The following is an 18,616-nucleotide window of genomic DNA, read 5'->3' on the forward strand; positions in this document are numbered from 1 at the left end:
TGACTGTTCAAGCATGGAAGTAAGCCTGTGCAGATTTCCCATCATCCCTCTGTTTACACTCTCAATATCCGATGAATCCAGCCGTCCAGTTCTGATCCAGATTCCAGCTCAGACGTTCATGGATCTATTGGTCCGAATGGAGCGGAGCAGGGAGCTTTTCCCAGAGCAGCTCGTTTGTTCCTGATTCTCCATCTGAACACTCAGGAATCGTGTTTTAATCTTATTCTGTCATTAAAGATCTAATTCTAGTTTTGTCTTTTAGGATCAGAACTGAAACTCTGAGTGATCTTCTGCTCTGAAACGTCACCAACCTGGATCTTCTATCGCCGCCCTACAGAAACTATTGCAGCTGCTGGATCAACGATGAATTAACAACTGATTTCTGATGTTTTGTATCACATTACTGACCAATTAAAAATAAACTAGTTTATGGAAAAGAAATCATTTTTGGTTGCGTAGTCTTTTTTTATTTTTTTCCTAAAAATGCTAAGATTAGATTTGTTTCCATATTTGCTGCTTTAACTACTCCAAAGGTGATGTTTCTAATGATTAGAAAGCTGCAGTTTTTCCACATCAGACTGTTCTCCAGTCCTCAGACACCAGATCAGGATGGACATCAGATGCTGAGGTTAGATTAAAGTTTGAGTTTAAGACGATCCCTCATGTTGGTATTTATTTTTGCCTCTTTCTGCACCTACTTTGTATATATTTATATTCATTTTTAACAATGTTTTAGGAGTGCAAACAAATCTTAAAAAAATTAAGATCTTAAATCTTCCAACGACTTGATGGTTTGGGGACTAAATGTTCATGAGATCTTTTCATGTTTACGATTTCTGGATCTGCAGAAACTTTCAGCTTTTAGAATAGAGATGGAAGCAGCTTCTTGATCTGCTCAGATGTTCATCAATTTAAGTTTCAAACTTTAGTTTTGCGACTGTGAATATCCTGAATGCTTCAGGCTTCCACATGTTTTCATTTGAACGTTTTTCAGCTAAAACTCTGTGATAACAAACTTCATTATAATTCATTATTTTCTGCTTTAGCATTTGTAAAACCTGAACTTCAGGGGCTTTGAAATTTGAGTTGTAGCACTTATTTATTTTAAGCCTTTATTTTTAAATAGTTTTATTGATCAACTGAACATGACAGAAAATGGATCAACATTCAGCAGATCAACAGATTTTAATTCCAACCAGGAGGAACTAATGCAGAAGAACAGAAAACAATTGTCACAAATTTAGAAATGCAGGGCTTTATTTAAATGTATTTTAGGGTTATATCTGATAGAAAATGGGAAAATATTATATAAAGCATTTAAGTGTAATATAAAATAAATTTATTCATGACAAACGACCCCAAATTTTGCAATCCAATGTCCTCTTAAACCCTCCTCTCTGATCACCAGCCCTCCCATCCTAATCTAAAAAATGAGTGGCTCCTCACATTGTGACATAGACAGGTGAGAACAGCCCCTTCTAGGAAGAGTCTGTGCTGTCAGCTCCGCCATCAGACTAACACTAACTCACCTACAGTGATCGTCAAAACACAGTATTCATATCCCCATCCATCTTTGAGAAAGTCGAGATGTTCTTCGTTTTTGTGGGTGAAATACGGAGGCTGGCTCCAGGATGACATCATGAAATGGGCGGCACCCTCAAGGAGCGAAAGGCGGAGCCTCAGAGATCGACTTGACTTACTTCCTGATATGAAGAGCTTGCGAAAATAATTTATTTCATTAAAAATGTTTTTTATTGTGCCAAAGGTAACATATATTATCATAACATATAGTTTACTCTGGCAGGTTTAAGAAAAGCACGGCTTACGCTCTTTAAATCTAAGAAGGTTTTGTCTTTTAGGAAACTTTTTCTACAAGCTCCAGACATTTTTGAGGTTAGTCTGTCAAACCTTCAGATAAATGTTGGTGGTGGAATAACCTTTCTCAGAACTGAGCGGCTCTTTGTGCTTAAAGGCAACAAAAAGCCAGGAAACAGTTATTGACTTGGTGCCAGATCAATGAGCAGCCTCCCATACCTGCCAGCGGTTGGCCATTGATGCTCCAGGTTATGCTGGGGGCGGGGCTGCCATCAGCCAGACAGTCGAGGCGAACGGTTTCTCCTGGAGAATACATGTGGTTCTGGGGCTCTTTCACCCAGTAAGGAGCCGCTAAACACAGAAAATCCAGGCATTAGCATGCATTTAGATGAGCAACTCTATACTTGAAAAGAAAGACGGAGATATACGGTTGAAATGAACGAAGAGCAAAAAAGAAATGGAAAAAGATGGATTAACACATTTGACAAAAAGTATATATTTCATATACGTTCTGGAGTGATGGCTGCACACTTACTAGCTAATTTCAACAGTACAGCCAGATTCTATTGATTATAGACACTAAAATCAACTCAGGCAGTAAAGGAAAATAATAGCTAAGTAGATCAAGAGAAAGATAAAAGAATAAAAGGTCAAAAACAATAAAACAAAGGAAAAGGAACATGCTGCTTCTGCAAAGGAATTCTTTTTTTTGTTAAGAATGAGTCATCTTACCTTCCACTGTGACGGTAAAAGTGTGTGTGGCGAAACCAAAACTGTTGGAGGCTTTACATTCATATTCCCCGTCATCCTCCTGGCTGATGTTACCAAAGTGAAGCCAGCGGTTGTGGTTCATCAGTCGGCTGCTCACGTCCTTCAGGGTGCCGTCCTTCTTCCTCCACTCAACCACAGGGGTGGGTCTGCCCAGAAAGATGAGAAACTGGCTGTAAATCCGTGAGCAGAAACGGGAAACCGAGCGACTGAAGAAAACTACTGCTTGCTTTGGGTTTTCTTAGAATCTCGTCTATTTTATCTGATCTGTGTTTATTATAATGAGGTCCTTATCTTATTATATTATTGCATATGTAGGGAATAGTTTATCTTGTATTTTTATTTGTCTTAAGTGCAGCACTTTGAGCTGTATCTCTACAGGAAAGGTGCTATATAAATAAAATTAATTTGAATTTCAAAAGTGTGTTTTCATCAGGTTTTCATTGGATTTCTGGTTTAAAAATGGAACTTTCAAGGTTCATATCTGGAAGATATCATTTCTGTTCCAAGTAGATTCTGTTAGGCACACTTTTTCTTGTGGTACACCAGCATCCAAAATGTAAAAACGGAGAAAGTGTAAAGTCTGTTTTGATGAAGAATCCTTCTACGGTTTCACCTGCAGTTTTTGGACTAATTGAGCTAGCAAAAGATGGAAGTTGTGACTGTCTTCCTAAAAGCTGTGATAATTTTCAATAAAATTAACTAAATTAGGTGACATATATGAATAAAAACCATCACAAGTTTTAAAGAAAAGAAAATGGATTACATTTCATATGGTTATCCATAAAACTCTTTGAGGATCTGCAGATACTCGGATGTCTAGTTGGACGTGCAAAAACAGGCTGTTCTTCTTGATCATTTTAGCCTTCTAATGTTTCAGGAAGATGTTGCAGATCTTTGTTAGTGAAATGCAATTTAATATGAGTCATGTGTGAGCCCAGCAGAGCCCATTATAAAGGAATAAATGAACACATTTATAATTTGAAGTTAGATATCATCATAATCAGTCTCATGTTTAATTTGGTTCTGATCAAACACCTGATTGAGTTTGGTATTATTGAACACAGACAATAAAGAGAATTAAAACAAAAACATAACAGAAAACTGTTAAAAAAAACATGGAAATCTATTGATTAAAACAGCTAAATGTTTGTATCAGAGCAGAATATTCCACTGTCTCTATATGAGAGAGCAAAGAAAAGATCCTTACAGGCCTTTGGGAATACATTCTAGAGTGATGTTCTGGCCCTTGAGGGCTAGGATGGAGGACTGCAATCCAGCGGGACGGAACAGTGCAGTTTTCCTGCCGGGAACGACATCATTATCTAGAAAAAGTAAAACAATTCAGTGAATGAGTTCATTGTAAATGAAATGCTAACGACTTCAGACACTTTCAAAGAAGAGATCCAAACCAATCAGAGAGGGCATCTTGAATGTCAACACTTTAGTGTCAGAAGCAAAGATTATTCTGCTCTCTTAAACCCGGGGTGTCCAAAGTCGGGCCTCGAGGGCCGGTGTTCCACATGTTTACCAACCAACCTGCCATTGAAGCTCCTTAGAGGCCAAACACACCTGATGCAGGTAATCAGCAGCAAACAAGGAGGGGTTTCTGGAAAACCTGCAGGATGCCGGCCCTCGAGGACTGACTTTGGACCCCCCTGATGTAGAGTGTAGTCCTCTAGATCTGGGGTGTCAAACATAAGGCCCTCCGGCCGTATCCGGCCCGCCAGGATTAATCCGGCCCAGTCATGAAGAGAAAAAAATATAAGGATGTTGGGGAGAAAAAGTAAGTTTCTAGCCCATTTCTTATTCTTATTTAAAGAAATAAGCACAATTCCCCCTCTAGGAGAAGCAAAGGAATAATAATAATAAACTTTATCTATAAAGCACTTAAATTGTCCATAAGACTCAAAGTGCTGTACAATCACAGAATAAAAGCATTAAAAATAGATTAAAAGTGTACAAGAGAATGCTCATAAAAACAACGTTGATAAAACAAAACACACCACACGCATTACATAGAGAACAAACTAAAATGTAGCGGGACAGAGTAAACCTCTTCACTGTGTGTTAAAGCCGAAATAAAAACGTGGGTTTTAAGAGAAGATTTAGAAACAGGAAGTGATGAAGACTCTAGTGTGAAATGGAAGATCGTTCCAGAGCTCTGGAGCTGCTGCAGCAAAAGCACGGTCCGCTCTGAGTTTGAACTCTGTTTTTGGTACTTTTAATAAGTTGATCAGCTGATCTGAGAGGATGGGAGGGGCATAAGGCTGCAGCAGCTCAGAGAGCCGCTCCGAAAAGAAAAGAAATACCGGAAAAACAAGAGATGAAGGACATTTGCAAGGGCGAGCCACGTCTGGGTGAGATGCAGTTTGGTTCTCTGTCAGCCTCACTGCTGGTGAGTTCCTATAACATGATCAGGTGTGACTCCACAAATACCAAAATGTCATTAAAATAATTAGTGATAATAGCTATAATAATAACGATAAGGGGTTAGGCTACTTGGTTCTTTGAGGCATTTTTTCAAAGTGAGAAAAAGGAAAGCTACAGATGACAAGTTGGCCAAAGGTTATTTTGATGTCGTGTTTCTCAGCCGGTTAAATGTGGCCCCTGAACTAAAAGGAGCCCGACACTGCTGATTTAGACTGTTGCATATGCAGCATTACTGTATTTATGCCAAATGGATGATTTGGAGACGGACATTGTGATTTCCACTGACAATATTGTCGATATTTTCACCTTTTTGGGAAACATTTTATCGTAGACGTTTCTTTCTGCACAGTCACACGACTCTGGACTCTTTCTATGGGATCTTTGCAGATCCGGCCCATAACAGAAAAGGGTTTCTGAGGGTTCTACCGGAAATCTGAGAATCTTATACGGAGTTCCAATTATAAACATTATTTTAAATTCTTTTACATTAAAATTTGCTGAAAGTTGATCAATAACAACCAGAAATGATCAGATGATTTATGAATGACTATTTTTTATTTTTTAATAATATATATTACCATAGATATATTTAAAAAACTGAATAGAATAGTTTTTGTATTAAAACATAATTCAATATGTTGTAAAATTGAGGACATCTAACTCTCCAAAGGAAACTGAAACTGTTTTCTTGTTCTTTCATTAAATTGGCTTTTGTTTGAAATCTCGTCAAAAGTAAAAATATTCTTTAAAGAGTTATTTAACACGCATATGAAGCACTAAATGATGGATTTGGTCCATCTGTAGTCAGTATTTCTGTGTCCTCAGGCACAGTGTGTTTGAGTGCGTGGGAACTTACTTGGGAGAACTGAGAGACGGACAGCCGTCACCGTGAGGATTGTCAAGGCAGCTGGATACTGAGCGTTGCAGATGTAGTCGTCTCTACTGTCACTACTCAGCAGGTTGGAAAAGTACAGGTTTCCATCCAGCCCAGTCATTACTCGGTCACTCTGATTAATATGTACCATTGCTGATAAAAAAAAAAAACACAAGTCACAAGCAGCCAGAATGAACCTCATTCAGATCAACTTAAATTCAATTAAACTAAATTTAATGAAATCAAATCAATCTTCATTTATAAAGCACTTTTCATGTGGAATATAACACAAAGTTCTGTAAAAACAATAGAAAAACAAGAACAATAATGTGGTTGAATTTCATAGAAGTAAAATTGCTAATAATTTTCTGAGTTTTGTAAAAACTCATTGGAAAAAATGTTTAATACTTTGTCATCCTGTGAGTAGGGCTTAAAAAAAGATACAAATTTAAACAAACTAAAGCAAAAAACACATTAAAACAATTTCCCCACAGGGATCGGAGCTGGAATCAATAATACCTCCGTGAGGTTGTGTTATTGTGGTTTTTGAAGCCAGTAAGATCAGAAACGGGAAGTTTTCAGACGGACAGGATGAAGTAGACACTAAAGTAGGACACCGACTCACTGAAGTCCATCCAGTGGATCTTCGGAGGACTGGAACTCTGTGGAGGGTTGCAGGTCAGGACGATGCTCTCGCCTTCGAAGGCTTTTTTACTCTGCTTTTTTCGCTTTGGAATAACAGGACTCGCTGAAACGAAAGCAGCAAAAATAAAATAGTCACATGAAAGAACAGGAACGTATGAAGGGCTTGTTTTAAAAAAGGCTGTGGACGATGCGAGGACGCTCTGGAGCATGACGGGTTAAAGGAGAAAAGACAATCATGGGTAATAATCAATCAATCTACCTAGAAATAATTTACAATCTCTGATAGTTTAATACTAATATATAATCCAGTCCAATGTGTGGAAACAGTTTGAATTGATCAAAGTCATGTGACCAAACAGTGTGCTAGAATGTTCTAATGATCATTCTGATGTGGAAAAGCAACATCTTTATCAAACTAAAATGTGGATGGATTCACTCTTGTTTACTTGTTTGTTTGTACACATATTCCATTTATTTTCTTGAAGAAATACAATCTGGAAAACTTCACCTGCACTGTTGAGTACCAGCTATTTATGTCTGAGTCAGACTGGAGGAAGTTCTGCTTAAAGATGTTCTGGATCCATTTTAGATCAGTGAATCAAATCGTTCAAAATCGGGTCCGAAACCGAATCACAGCTCGAATGAATCGTATGTGAAGATTCCATGTATTGGTTGAGCTTGTTTGGATTTATGATCAAATGTTGGTGAGAGGAGCGCAGACGACCTACATTCCACGATGACCTTGACCTCCTGCGTCATGGCCGTCCCCAGGATGTTGGACGCGTAGCAGCGGTAGTTTCCTGTATAGTTCTCCACGGCCTCCTCTGCTGTCGTTTGCAGAGTTCCAGATCCTGAATGTTCTGTTCCAAATTCGACTCCATTTTTTCTCCATCGGATGCTGCAGGAAAACCGACAGAAGAAAATTCAGAATATCTATAGTTGTTTTTATTTTTACTATTTTAAGTCTAAAATATATATTTTTTAATGGTAAAAACAAAGGATTAAACAACATAAAAGAATATAAGATTTAAAATACTTTTGATCAAAATGTTTAAATATAATAATAAAACAGTGACTATGAGTTAAAAACTTCTGAATAGACATTATAGAGATACTTAACTTTTTGTCTAAATTACAGTAGACAGACTTTTGGATGCATCAAATCTTCTCCCAAGTGATTTTGTATTCAGTGTTTAGCTTTTAATTATTTCAAAAACTTGTATACAAGGAAATTTACGAACACTTTCCAAAAAAAAAAAATTCAAATATCACGAAGTATTCATTTCTATAATTCCTTTGAAAAACTAAACATTTTATAGAAGAAAGATTCCGGGCCTTTTGTCTAATTGGTTTAAATAATTATTTGTTTATTTTTTTTACATAAAATACACAAGAACAGGATTAAAAAAGAAATGAATAATGTAAAAAAAAATATGCCCAAATTTTGCAGAACATGAAGTGAATTTCACACAGAGTGTAGTTCTTAAAAAAGGGTTTAAATGTAGTGAAATGTTGTAATGTGATTGGTTCTTTCATTCAGGAGCGATCTTGTGTAGGAAGGGGCCGATTCAGAGAGCGGGACATGTAGAGAGGACCAGCTTCCCGCCTGTACACTTTTTAACTTTTAGAGTGAAGCACAAATGTGCACTCTTCTTCAGAGGAAATAATACAATAACTTCACATAAACTCAATCCAGACTTTCCAAAAATTATCTGCTTTTTATATTCAAAGGTCATGTTAAATGAAACCATTCTTAGAGAACAATAAACTCCAAAGGAGTCTATCCTGATACCTACATTTCTTTATGCACAAATACAATGACAGCAGGAGGCCTGATTATGTTTAAAATTAGAAACATCGAGTTAAATGTTGAGGGTCATAAATACATATTCAGTATTAATTAAAGCTTTCTAAAAAGTAAAAAAAATCACCTGCAGATCGTCTGCAGGTGTAAAGCGCTTTGGACCAGCTCTATTGGACGTGTGTGGTGTATATTTCACTAGTGGTGCTAAGAGGGAAATATCCCGTTTAGGAGCTTAGTGTCCAGATTTCTAAAAGCTCAAACTAAAACGAAGCATTTCCCTCTTTTCATTATGAATACATTTAGATATTCCCATGTAGAAAACCTGAGTAACATTGTGCAGAAGTGAGCTGTAAATCTCCCTTCCGGTACTTACGAGGGTGTGGGGTCACCAAACGCATTGCAGTGCAGGTCGACGTCCTCTTGAGAAAAGACGGTGATCGATTTTGGAAACTTTGTGATCTGTGGAGGCTGTAAAACTGAAAAGCGTATAGACGGAGAAAACAGCATCATTTCAAATGTTCAGTAAATGTTAGTAATAGAAGGGAAACTGTAGATGGTGTGGGATCATCCTAACTGCGGTGGTCACGTTAGGGCTGAGTATCGCCAATAATGATTCGATTCATCAGAGCCTGGATCCATTCAATTCCAATTTATTTTTTTCTTCTTTCGATCCACTCAATTCAATTAGATAACATTTTGAGTTTACACATTTAGACACATTTGTTTAGAAATATATTTTAGGCTACTTTGGAGTTTAGCTAGTATTTAAGCAACAACCTAAATATTTTTGCAAAATTGGCATGTATTAGGGATTCTTAAGTAATTTTACAACAAATGTTTCTGAAATTTAAGTCAACTTCAGCGCTCTATCATAGTTCTTTCACAAAGTTTCAAGTATTTCCGCAAATTTAACATTTTGCAAAACGCTTTTGCATTTTCAGCAAATCCCTTCAGTGATTAAAGTCAATTGCATCACTATTTTTAGCAAAAAGCTTCAGCATCTTTAGAGACGACTTTCAGCAGAATCATTCACACTAGCATCATCACAGCTAACGCAACTTTTCTTGTTTTGAATTTTTTTAACAATGTTTAAATAAAATATGTAGCATAGAAACTCAGAGTTATTCTGTGATAATAGTATTTTTTTTCCTTTTTTTTCTTGTTGTAAATAGATTAGAATTCTACAACATAATAAGAACTGTTCCTGTTCTGCAGGTAACACTAGAAAGTGTTTATAAGGGAACCAGAGGAAAAAAAAACAGAATAAAAATCGTCAACAGTTCCGTATTACACGTTATGCAAGAAGAAGACACTTACGATTCTGTACTTTATCTGCAGGTCCACAAGTAGGCAGTAATAAGAGAAAAGATGAAACAGAGGTAAGTTTTAAAGTATCACACATGTAAATATTAAGGAGTTTACATGTCCGACACAAACATTCAGAAATGTGTAGTAAATGATTTACAACACAAGAAAGAAACTCTGTTTTTACAGATGTTCAAAAGTTGTTGTGTAACAAACACAAAACACCTTTTAAATGCATATACACAAACTGTGTAACACCCATTGGAGTTTTGAGAGCACATTCAGGATTCATTCTATCAGACGTCAGTAGTTTTTAAGTTTTGATGTTTGCGTGGATGTGTCCTTTGTTTTTGGTGAGCGGAGTAGAGTTCAGCTGTTGCAGGACTCAGAAAAAGGTAGTAAGTTGGTTGATAATCCTGGAAGTTGTACTCTTTGTACCCTTGATCAAAAGAGGGATCAAACTAAAAACAGTAATATACAGTGATGTATTATATAACATATTGGAGTATTTATTCAAATTCAACATTCGGTTGTCAAAACTACCAGTCATCTGATATTGTTGCTTTTTCTTTCTGTGATCATTCTCATCGATTTGACCTCCCATAACACCTAAATGCAATAAAGAACTAACACAAAATCTAATATCCATCCATCCACAGAACCCACTGAATCCCTTTCAGGGTCATAGGGTTGCTGGAGCCTATCCCAGCTACTGTTGGGTTCACCCTCAACAGGTGGCCAGTCTGGTCCAGGGGGAGGAGGGTCCCACATGAACCAGGATCTCAGGGAGGACGTGGTTAACGGAGGGAGAGTTCAAATCCAGGAAGATCACGCTAACACGACGTTTCTCGCCGATTGCATCGACCGTCCAGAAACGCCACATCAGTACAGACAGAAGCAGCCTTGGAGGGTTTCCACTGCAGTTTTATCTCTTGAATGTGGGGGAGACCGGGCTGAGACACCGCTTATGTTAGGAGATTGTGGAGACATTTCCACTCAGTTGAAGAGCACATGCTCCAAGCTGAACCTCTGAAAGCTCCAGACAGACACCGCAGAAGGTTTTCACCAACCAAGAAGATCATTAGCAAACTTCCCCCATCCCTACAACCCCCAAAACTCCCGCCATCCCAGGAGGGACGCAGTATTTTTCATTACTGTGTAACATGACATTTGCAAAACTATAAATATGCAGAATTATTTCCTCTTTTTTAATACTTTTTTAATCACTTTTAGAGTATACAGTATGTCTTTGATCAACGCATTTCAGAACACAATGTTTATGTCGACTAGTTAGTGGTAGTTACTTCATTAGTTACTTCTTAGTTACCTTGTCACTTCGTTAGCTGGTTAATTACTTAATTTGTTCATAATTAAGCTAGTAATATATTTAAGAGAACTTATGTGACAGTTTTGTTTTCTAACGTACATGGAAGGACATTTTTTAAGTTATGAGGTCATTATAAAGTCGATCTGCTTCAGATGTTTCAGTACTATGCTGTTTGTGAAGAGACATTTTGGGAGGAGATCTTCTGTCACTATACAGTACATCGTCACATCTCAGGTTTCTTTGACAGCTAGGAGGTGCATCAACCAAAGAGAGGAGCAATAACGGTGATGCTTGTGGAGCCAGATTACCAATGAGGCCATGAAACGAGTCTAGCGATGAGAAATCAAATCCTCTGGGGTTGAACGGCTGTCAGATTATTGATGCTGATGTCTTTGACATCCTGGTGGGATGATAATGAGTCAAATGGGTTGTAAAAATGTCAGATTTAGAAACAGTAAAAAGAACAAACTAAAAGTCTAAACAGTCAGAGATCACTAGAACACTTCATAAAACCAAAACACGTAGAAACATTACCATGTTGATATTTTTAGAACTTAAAACATTTATAAAACGCATTGTTTGGTCAGAAATACGAATAAATATTTATTTATTTCATATTTGTCATAATAATTAGTGCTGTCAACAGTAATGTACACAATTAATAAATAAAAAATAATGTGTTAATATGTATGTGTGTTCGTTTCTGGAAATTCATCCTTTATCGCTAGTATCCCACTTATAGTGTGGTCACTTAGAAAAATAAAATCAATAGATCTTTAGTACTTTATTCTTGTTATTTTTTAGGTTTAAATTGCTTTTTCACAGAAGCGACTATTTTAAGGGTAATGTGGCCGGTTGTCTCAGTTACCTCGAGATTTAACTGCTGATCGACACAATGGATTAAAGATGATCGTCACTTCTTACCGTTTGGGTTTGTCCAGATCATGAATCAAAAGTTCGTTTTGAAGAAGTCTGCACATACACAACATCGTGACCAGAACTTCTATTTTAGGCGTGCATTCACACCCAGCAGCCAATCAGAATCGAGTATTCACCTGGACCATTTAAAATGTAGAAAACAATGTTTTTAAGACTGTATGTGAACATCCATGTTTTCCTGGAGTAATACTGCAGATATAAAAGTCTTCAGAGTTCTTCTTGTCTTACTGTTGATGTGTTTTTTCTTCAGAAATTAAACGTCTGAGTTAGCAATTTATAAAAGTGTACATTACAGAGAATAAAAATAAAGGAAAACATTTCTCTCTAGTCTGTTTTTGTACAAAAGCTGCACATTGACGTATAAAATGTACTTTGTGAAGCATTGAGATTAATTGTGATTAATCACAACCCAAAATTAATTTGGGTTTTTTTAATTGATCGACAGCAGTAATAATAATATTTAACAAAATAATACACAGGGTTTATTCATGACAATATAAATGTGTATTTATGTCTAATTTGTCTTTATTTTTCCTATAATATATTATTTTTACTTTGTTAATTTTTGTTTTCTATTGAAAGCAAAACAAATAAATAAATAGATAAAAGTAAAAATAATCGAATCCCATTACAAATGAATTCCATGAACATTAATATTAAAAGATTGTTTTTATGAGTTAATTTTTTTAACTTATTTTTTATTGTTTTTATCAGTGTTGTCGGAGAAAAACTGAAAGTGAGTAACAAATGTTAAGAGGAAATAACCATTTAAGACATATTTTGGTGTAAATTGCTCACAGCTAAATTATAATACAGTATTTATTATCATTTGTGTTCCCTTAGTTCTTTATCTTGTTTACATAGATGTGAACAGAGAGGATGGAGATGCAAACAGGACAATTTATAAAACTAACAGTCAACAAACACCTGATCCTTTTGTCTAACTTGCTCCACAAACACAGAAGGTGTAACGTCAACAGACGTGTCATCAACTTCATCAGAACAATTCCTCCTCATGCTGAAGAGCGGAGTAAGAGTAGTGTTGGTACTCACAATGCTTTGGGATGTGAATGGCTCCGTCAGCAAACGGGCGCTTGGGGAGCAGGAAGGACAAAGAAAGGAGTAGAATGAGAGGGAGGTGTGGGGAGCCCCGCCCCCAATAGCCCCTCCAGCGATGCTGAGGCACACACATCTTTCAGTATCCCATCCAACTCGCAGCAGACACCCCCGCACTCATTAGTGCTGAAACCACACTCCGCTCTGGCTTCTGCGCCAAATCAAGCACACGATCCAGGAAGTCCCCGACGTGGTACAAAGAAGTAAGCAGCGGCGTGACTGAAACTGGGAGGAGGAGTGGGGGGTGGGTTAGGGGGGTTGGGACTCGCTTTGCGGTTTAAAGTGAGAGTTTCTTGCTCAGCACCACCGTCTCATGCTCAGGTGTCGGCTGTGGAGGAGACAAACAGAGGAGAAAGAGGGGTAGGTGGGCAGCAGACCAAGAGGAAAGTCACAAACATGAAATCCATTTTCACATTTACTCTCAACAACTCGAGCATTTCAGGTCCTGACGTCTGGTGGGGCAGCTAATAACGTTAATAATAACAGACTTTTTTCTGGACACTGACCATGTGTATCCATTTTTCATTCACTCCTCATTCACACTTGGCGATTGGAAGCTACTGATGTAGCCACAGCTGTCCTGGGGAAGAGGTGGAGCGGTCAACCTCCGATTGAGGATAATGGGTTCAGTGAACACCCAAGTATTGAATGCCTCTTTCCCACTGAGCGCTACAGACCAGAACCAGTCCCGTCTTGACCGGTTTAGAACAGTCCGGGGAATTCGAGTGAGCGTTTCCATTGAGGGGTGTAGATGATGATGGAGCTGTGAAACATCCCGTTTCAACACAAAACAACCACGAGGAATGACAAAAGTCTGTTACGTTAGCACGGGAACATTGAAAATTCCAAAAACTAGGCCTCTTCAGACGGAAGCATCACAGAGTTGGAGGAGATCTCGTCTTCCGCGGAGGAAGAAATGACTGGAAGTGGACAGCTGCGCGGATATCGACGGCTTCATTAACGGGATTAACGGGATCTGCTCATCAATGAATACAACATTAATAACCTGTAAATCAAACAAAGAATCTTCCAAATATCTGTAACGTTTTAAACATTCAGTTTCCTGTTGAAATCCAAGACGCTTTCACAGTTTAGTCGGTCTGCTTCACGGCGTTCCTTCGCTGGACTGTGGGCTCCCTTTGGCTTAATAAATTAACGAGAAAAAAAACTTGTCAATTTGGGAGAATAAAACTCATACATTTACAAGATTAAAATTTATGAGATTTAGTCGTTATTTTACAAAAAAAAGCTTGCAATATTATTTTTGTATTTATTTTTGGTGGCACTAATACTCCGTCGTAGTTTCTGATGAGTCTGGAGCGGTAACGGAAATTCTTCGGCAGTGGGGGTTGGATGAGATTGAAACAGGGGATGGGTGTGTCTCCAGTCCTAAACCCCCGCAAATAACGGGAATACTGTATGTAAAGAATTTATTATTCTTTGCAAAAAGATTCCGAGGGTGAAGAAGAAAAGAGGAGAAAACTTTCAGTGACGACAGAAGCTCCGCCCTAACAGGTCATTCCGTTTTTCTATGGACCTACGATCAACGGGGGACCAGAAATGGTACCAGTCCGTCCTGCTTAACGGGTCCATTTTGTAATGGAAGCGCTCAAGCCCAGTCCGGTCCGGACCGCTCAGCGGAAACGAGGCAGAAGTGTCCTTGGGAAAAAATCATTGACTGTATAAGTAGGAGCTGGACATAACGCGTTGAGGTCCCCCATAGGAAATGCATTACAATGTGAAATACGTCCAGAACCATCGCCGTCACTTCCTGACACGTCTACCGCTGTTTGCAGCCGATTGCCACCCGTCGACAGCGATTAGTCCGAGTCGGTCTGTTTTTTGAGGAACTAGTCACACGTCTTCCACTGAAAGAGGCTCGGGGGAATGTGGGCCCAACAGGAGCCACATGCTTTTACTGAGGCCTCTGATTGGTCAGTTTATAACTTGAGTAACTGGCAATAAAGAAAAAATATCTTTTAAAAAAATGTTGGATTATAAAGAACGTGCTAAGAAGACTATCAGAGCAAGAATGGTTATTCTGACAAATAAAATGACAGAAATATTTTTTATGGAAGTGTATGGGATTTTGGCCTTCTCGCAACAGTGTGTGAATGAGACGGTGACTGAGCAGCACTGTGATCTTTAGAAGACTGTTAGAGAAGTGTACACTATTTTCTGTTGCTAAGATCTTAGTCACTCTTTAAAGTGGATACATTGGACTGCTTTCTTAAAGTTAAAAAGCTAAATTTTAACATTTTGTCTTTGGTAACCATTCGAACATCTACTGGTTGACGTTATTTGAATTGCCACAACTCTCGACTCTGTTTACGTTGATATGTAGCGCTTTAGAAATAAGACATTTATTTAGACCGGATAATTCTGAAGCAGAGAGAAGCAGCTTTGCACCAACGTTTGCTAGTTATGCACCATTAGTTTGTTCCATTAGTTATGCAACTCTTCACTAAAATGTTATTAATGTAAAGCGTGTAAAGGAGCTTCCACATCGAAATCTGTTGGAGTTAATTGAATAAACCTGGGAAAGCAAAGTTAGCAGTGAGGGCCACCATTCATAACATCGGGGAACGGAGAATTGGAAACTTTTCACTTGATTTTCAAAGACTGGGATAAATAGTGGAGTTTGAAATGTTGTCAGTCTGCAACAAGAGTGGAGAGTGGACAATGACATGAATGTGAGCAAACAGTGGAACCGGTTTCTTTGTTTCTCTGATCCAAACCACAGCGGTTTGTACTTGTCAATAAGAAAACTATTTTTCTGTTCACATTATTTCATTTAGGAAAGGTACAGTTGGCATTTAATCGTGAATAAGATGAAACGTTTAATGTGAATCCAGAAGACAAAAGGTTTCTTCCCAGACTTTTAATTTTTTCAACTGTAGTATATACAACATAATGGAAATTAAAAACATAGGAGATCCTAAAAACATGCTAGTTGAAAATGACTGAAAGGGATTTGAGAAGAAAAAAATCCTAAAACAAATAAAATGATGATACTGGAGACTTGGCCTTTGGTCCACTCATTCCTGGGACATTTGGGACTTTACCCAGAGACCCATGACACTCAGAAATACTGAAAATCATGTAAATACATTTGATCGAGCGATAGGGTTAAATACTTCATTTGTAATCAAATTCTTTTAAGATTTAAAGAATGCAGTTGGTCTTCACACATTTTCTCCTCAACAAATCTCTGCAAAAAGTTTGGACACGCCCACCATCTGCAGTCTGAGAGTTATGGTCGTTCACAGAGTGTGTGTTATTTGCTGTAGCTGGCGAGTGTTAAAGGGTTAAAGCAAAGCCTTCTGGATAACAACATTTTCTCATTATGAGTCTCAGTGATACATGCTATTGCAGGACAAATGGAATCATTGTTGTCTGAGTTGTTTTTGTAAAGAACTTAAATTAGATTTGTACATGATAAAACTTGATCCCTGTATTCCCCGCCCCTCCAACACACATATACAGTTTAACAGTAATGAGTGGCTTGATTAAAACCTAACATACTTTTTAACCCATTAGCTTGTTGTCAGGAAGGAAGAAAACAGTTCAATGATGGAACAAATCTTCAACTCATAAACCTCAACTCAAGTGACATCAACTCATAGCAGTGCAGAAAAATAACATTGATTAGAAGGATAGTGACATTTAGAGGTATCAGTTTTAATGCTGGCCCTCGACAAACTATGTTTTGTTTATTTTAATTTAAACATGTTGGTGATTTTCTGATAGAGTCTCGGTACGAGACTTGAACCCAAAGGATATCCCCATCCGTCAGCGGAGTCCCGCATTGTCAAATACATCAAGGAACACCAAGAGAGAAACACTGAGAAATTCTAACTAACCAATGCAGTCAGGTTAGCGCTTCACTCCAACACCTAAAGCTTTGGAATACCAGGTGAAAGCTAGACAAGAAAATCTTTAATTGTAAAAAAATGTCTTTGAGAAGTAGAAAAACTTGAACGGATGAAAAACAACTTGATTGAACCTTTGCGCTGTCCTGTGTGGTCCAGATGACCCCACTTTTAATGTAAACATGTCTAGGATAGCACAAGGGTTACTGACCACAATGTGTTGTGAAACAGAAGATGGTAACCTCTTTGCATGATTCCACATCACATCGTCTAACAGTGCAGCAGTAGGGCGGTCGACCTATGATCAGAAGATAGCGGATTCGATTCCCGCTTTGCCCGCCCATGTGTCAAAGTGTCCTTGAGCAAAACATTGAACCCAAAAATGCCTCTGATGGGAGATTGGTGCCAGTGTTTGGAGGTGGAGCCGCCGTGAGTGGGTGAATGGATCTGTGACTGTAAAGTGCTTTGAGCCTTCGAGGAAGGTAGAAAAGTAATATACAGTATACACCATTTCCTCCAGACTTCCTCATCCAAACCACAGCTCTTCTCTCTGGATCCTGATGATCACTTTTTCTAGATCTACAAAGACATAATGCAGCTCGTTCTGACCTTCTCTGTTCTCCAGAATCATCCCTCAAATCAAGAACCTACTGTCTTTCCACTCCTCCTCTTAATGTCTTCCTTCCCTTCATCTCAGCTAATCTTTGCTACTTCCTGATCTACAACATCCATCTCTGCTCCTCTGTATTAACTTGATCACCATAACCTGCTGAACATCTTTCTATGTCTGTTACAGTCTCACCTGAACAGAGATCATTTATGCCAACCAGTCATAGATGTCCTAATACACCAGGGGCAATCGTACAAGGAGCCAAAAACCAAAACACACCTTAGGTCGCAGGCTGAACAGGATAAACATTTATTGAACACTTTAAAACAAAATTTTAAACCATGTCTTTTTATCTTAATTATAAACTAGATATATAGCATTACCCGCAATAATGCTAGTGTGAATGCTGTAAGCCGCTGAAGATGCTGAAGCTTTAGCTAAAATATTAGCTTAAAGTTAAAGTCCCACTATTTGTCACACACCAAGGTGTGTGAAATTTGTTCTCCGCATTTGACCCATCCCCTGGGGGAGCGGTGAGCTGCAGACACAGCCGCGCTCGGGAACCATTTGGTGGTTTAACCCCCCAGTCCAACTCCTTAGTGCTGAGTGCCAAGCAGGGAGGCACTGGGTCCCATTTTTAAAGTCTTTGGTATGACTCGGCCGGGATATGAACCCACGACCTTCCAATCTCAGGGCGGACACTCTACCACAAGGCCACTGAGCTGGTTAATGCCAAATTAGCCTAAAAAACCAACAAACAAAAAAAATTAGGTTAGCCAAAACAGATAGCATGTAGCTGAAAAAATAGCTAAACTTCAAAATAGCCTAAAAAACTAAAAAAAAAAATAGCCTAAATTAGCCAAACAGCTTGCATGTAGCTGAAATATTAGCTAAACTCCAAAATCTTAGTAAATACGAAAATAGTCCAAAAATGCAAGCAGAATTTTTAAAACTTTAAAACTTTAAAACCGTAACTTTTTAACTCAATTATGAATAAAGAAAAGCAGAAATATCATTCCAGAATAAATCAACTTAAACCTTAAACAACTTTCAATATTTTACCCTCCATAAAAATATATTTTCATAAAAATTCTACAAGTTAGAAATG

The 18,616-nt window shown here is 38.0% G+C and overlaps 1 protein-coding gene across 3 annotated transcripts in view; it reads right to left on the bottom strand.

Moving 5' to 3' along the window:
* LOC112159369 (neural cell adhesion molecule L1.1) overlaps window positions 1-18,616 on the bottom strand; it is a 60,303-nt gene that overhangs the window by 31,612 nt on the left and 10,075 nt on the right. For 2 of the 3 annotated variants that reach the window (XR_004948229.1, XM_036212915.1), the window contains exons 2-10: window positions 12,964-13,354; window positions 9,657-9,671; window positions 8,713-8,815; window positions 7,264-7,433; window positions 6,516-6,638; window positions 5,873-6,043; window positions 3,794-3,908; window positions 2,548-2,732; window positions 2,035-2,166 (exon numbers count right to left, since the gene is read on the bottom strand). Coding sequence is in view for 2 of the 3 variants with exons in the window: in XM_036212915.1 (XP_036068808.1) it covers window positions 2,035-2,166; window positions 2,548-2,732; window positions 3,794-3,908; window positions 5,873-6,043; window positions 6,516-6,638; window positions 7,264-7,433; window positions 8,713-8,815; window positions 9,657-9,671; window positions 12,964-13,102 (1,153 nt within the window). In the remaining variant the exon portion in view is untranslated. The remainder of the gene's footprint in view (window positions 1-2,034; window positions 2,167-2,547; window positions 2,733-3,793; window positions 3,909-5,872; window positions 6,044-6,515; window positions 6,639-7,263; window positions 7,434-8,712; window positions 8,816-9,656; window positions 9,672-12,963; window positions 13,355-18,616) is intronic. The other variant, XM_036212916.1, reaches the window with a different exon arrangement.

This window comes from Oryzias melastigma, linkage group LG7 (assembly GCF_002922805.2).
Source record: "Oryzias melastigma strain HK-1 linkage group LG7, ASM292280v2, whole genome shotgun sequence".
NCBI lineage: Eukaryota > Metazoa > Chordata > Actinopteri > Beloniformes > Adrianichthyidae > Oryzias > Oryzias melastigma.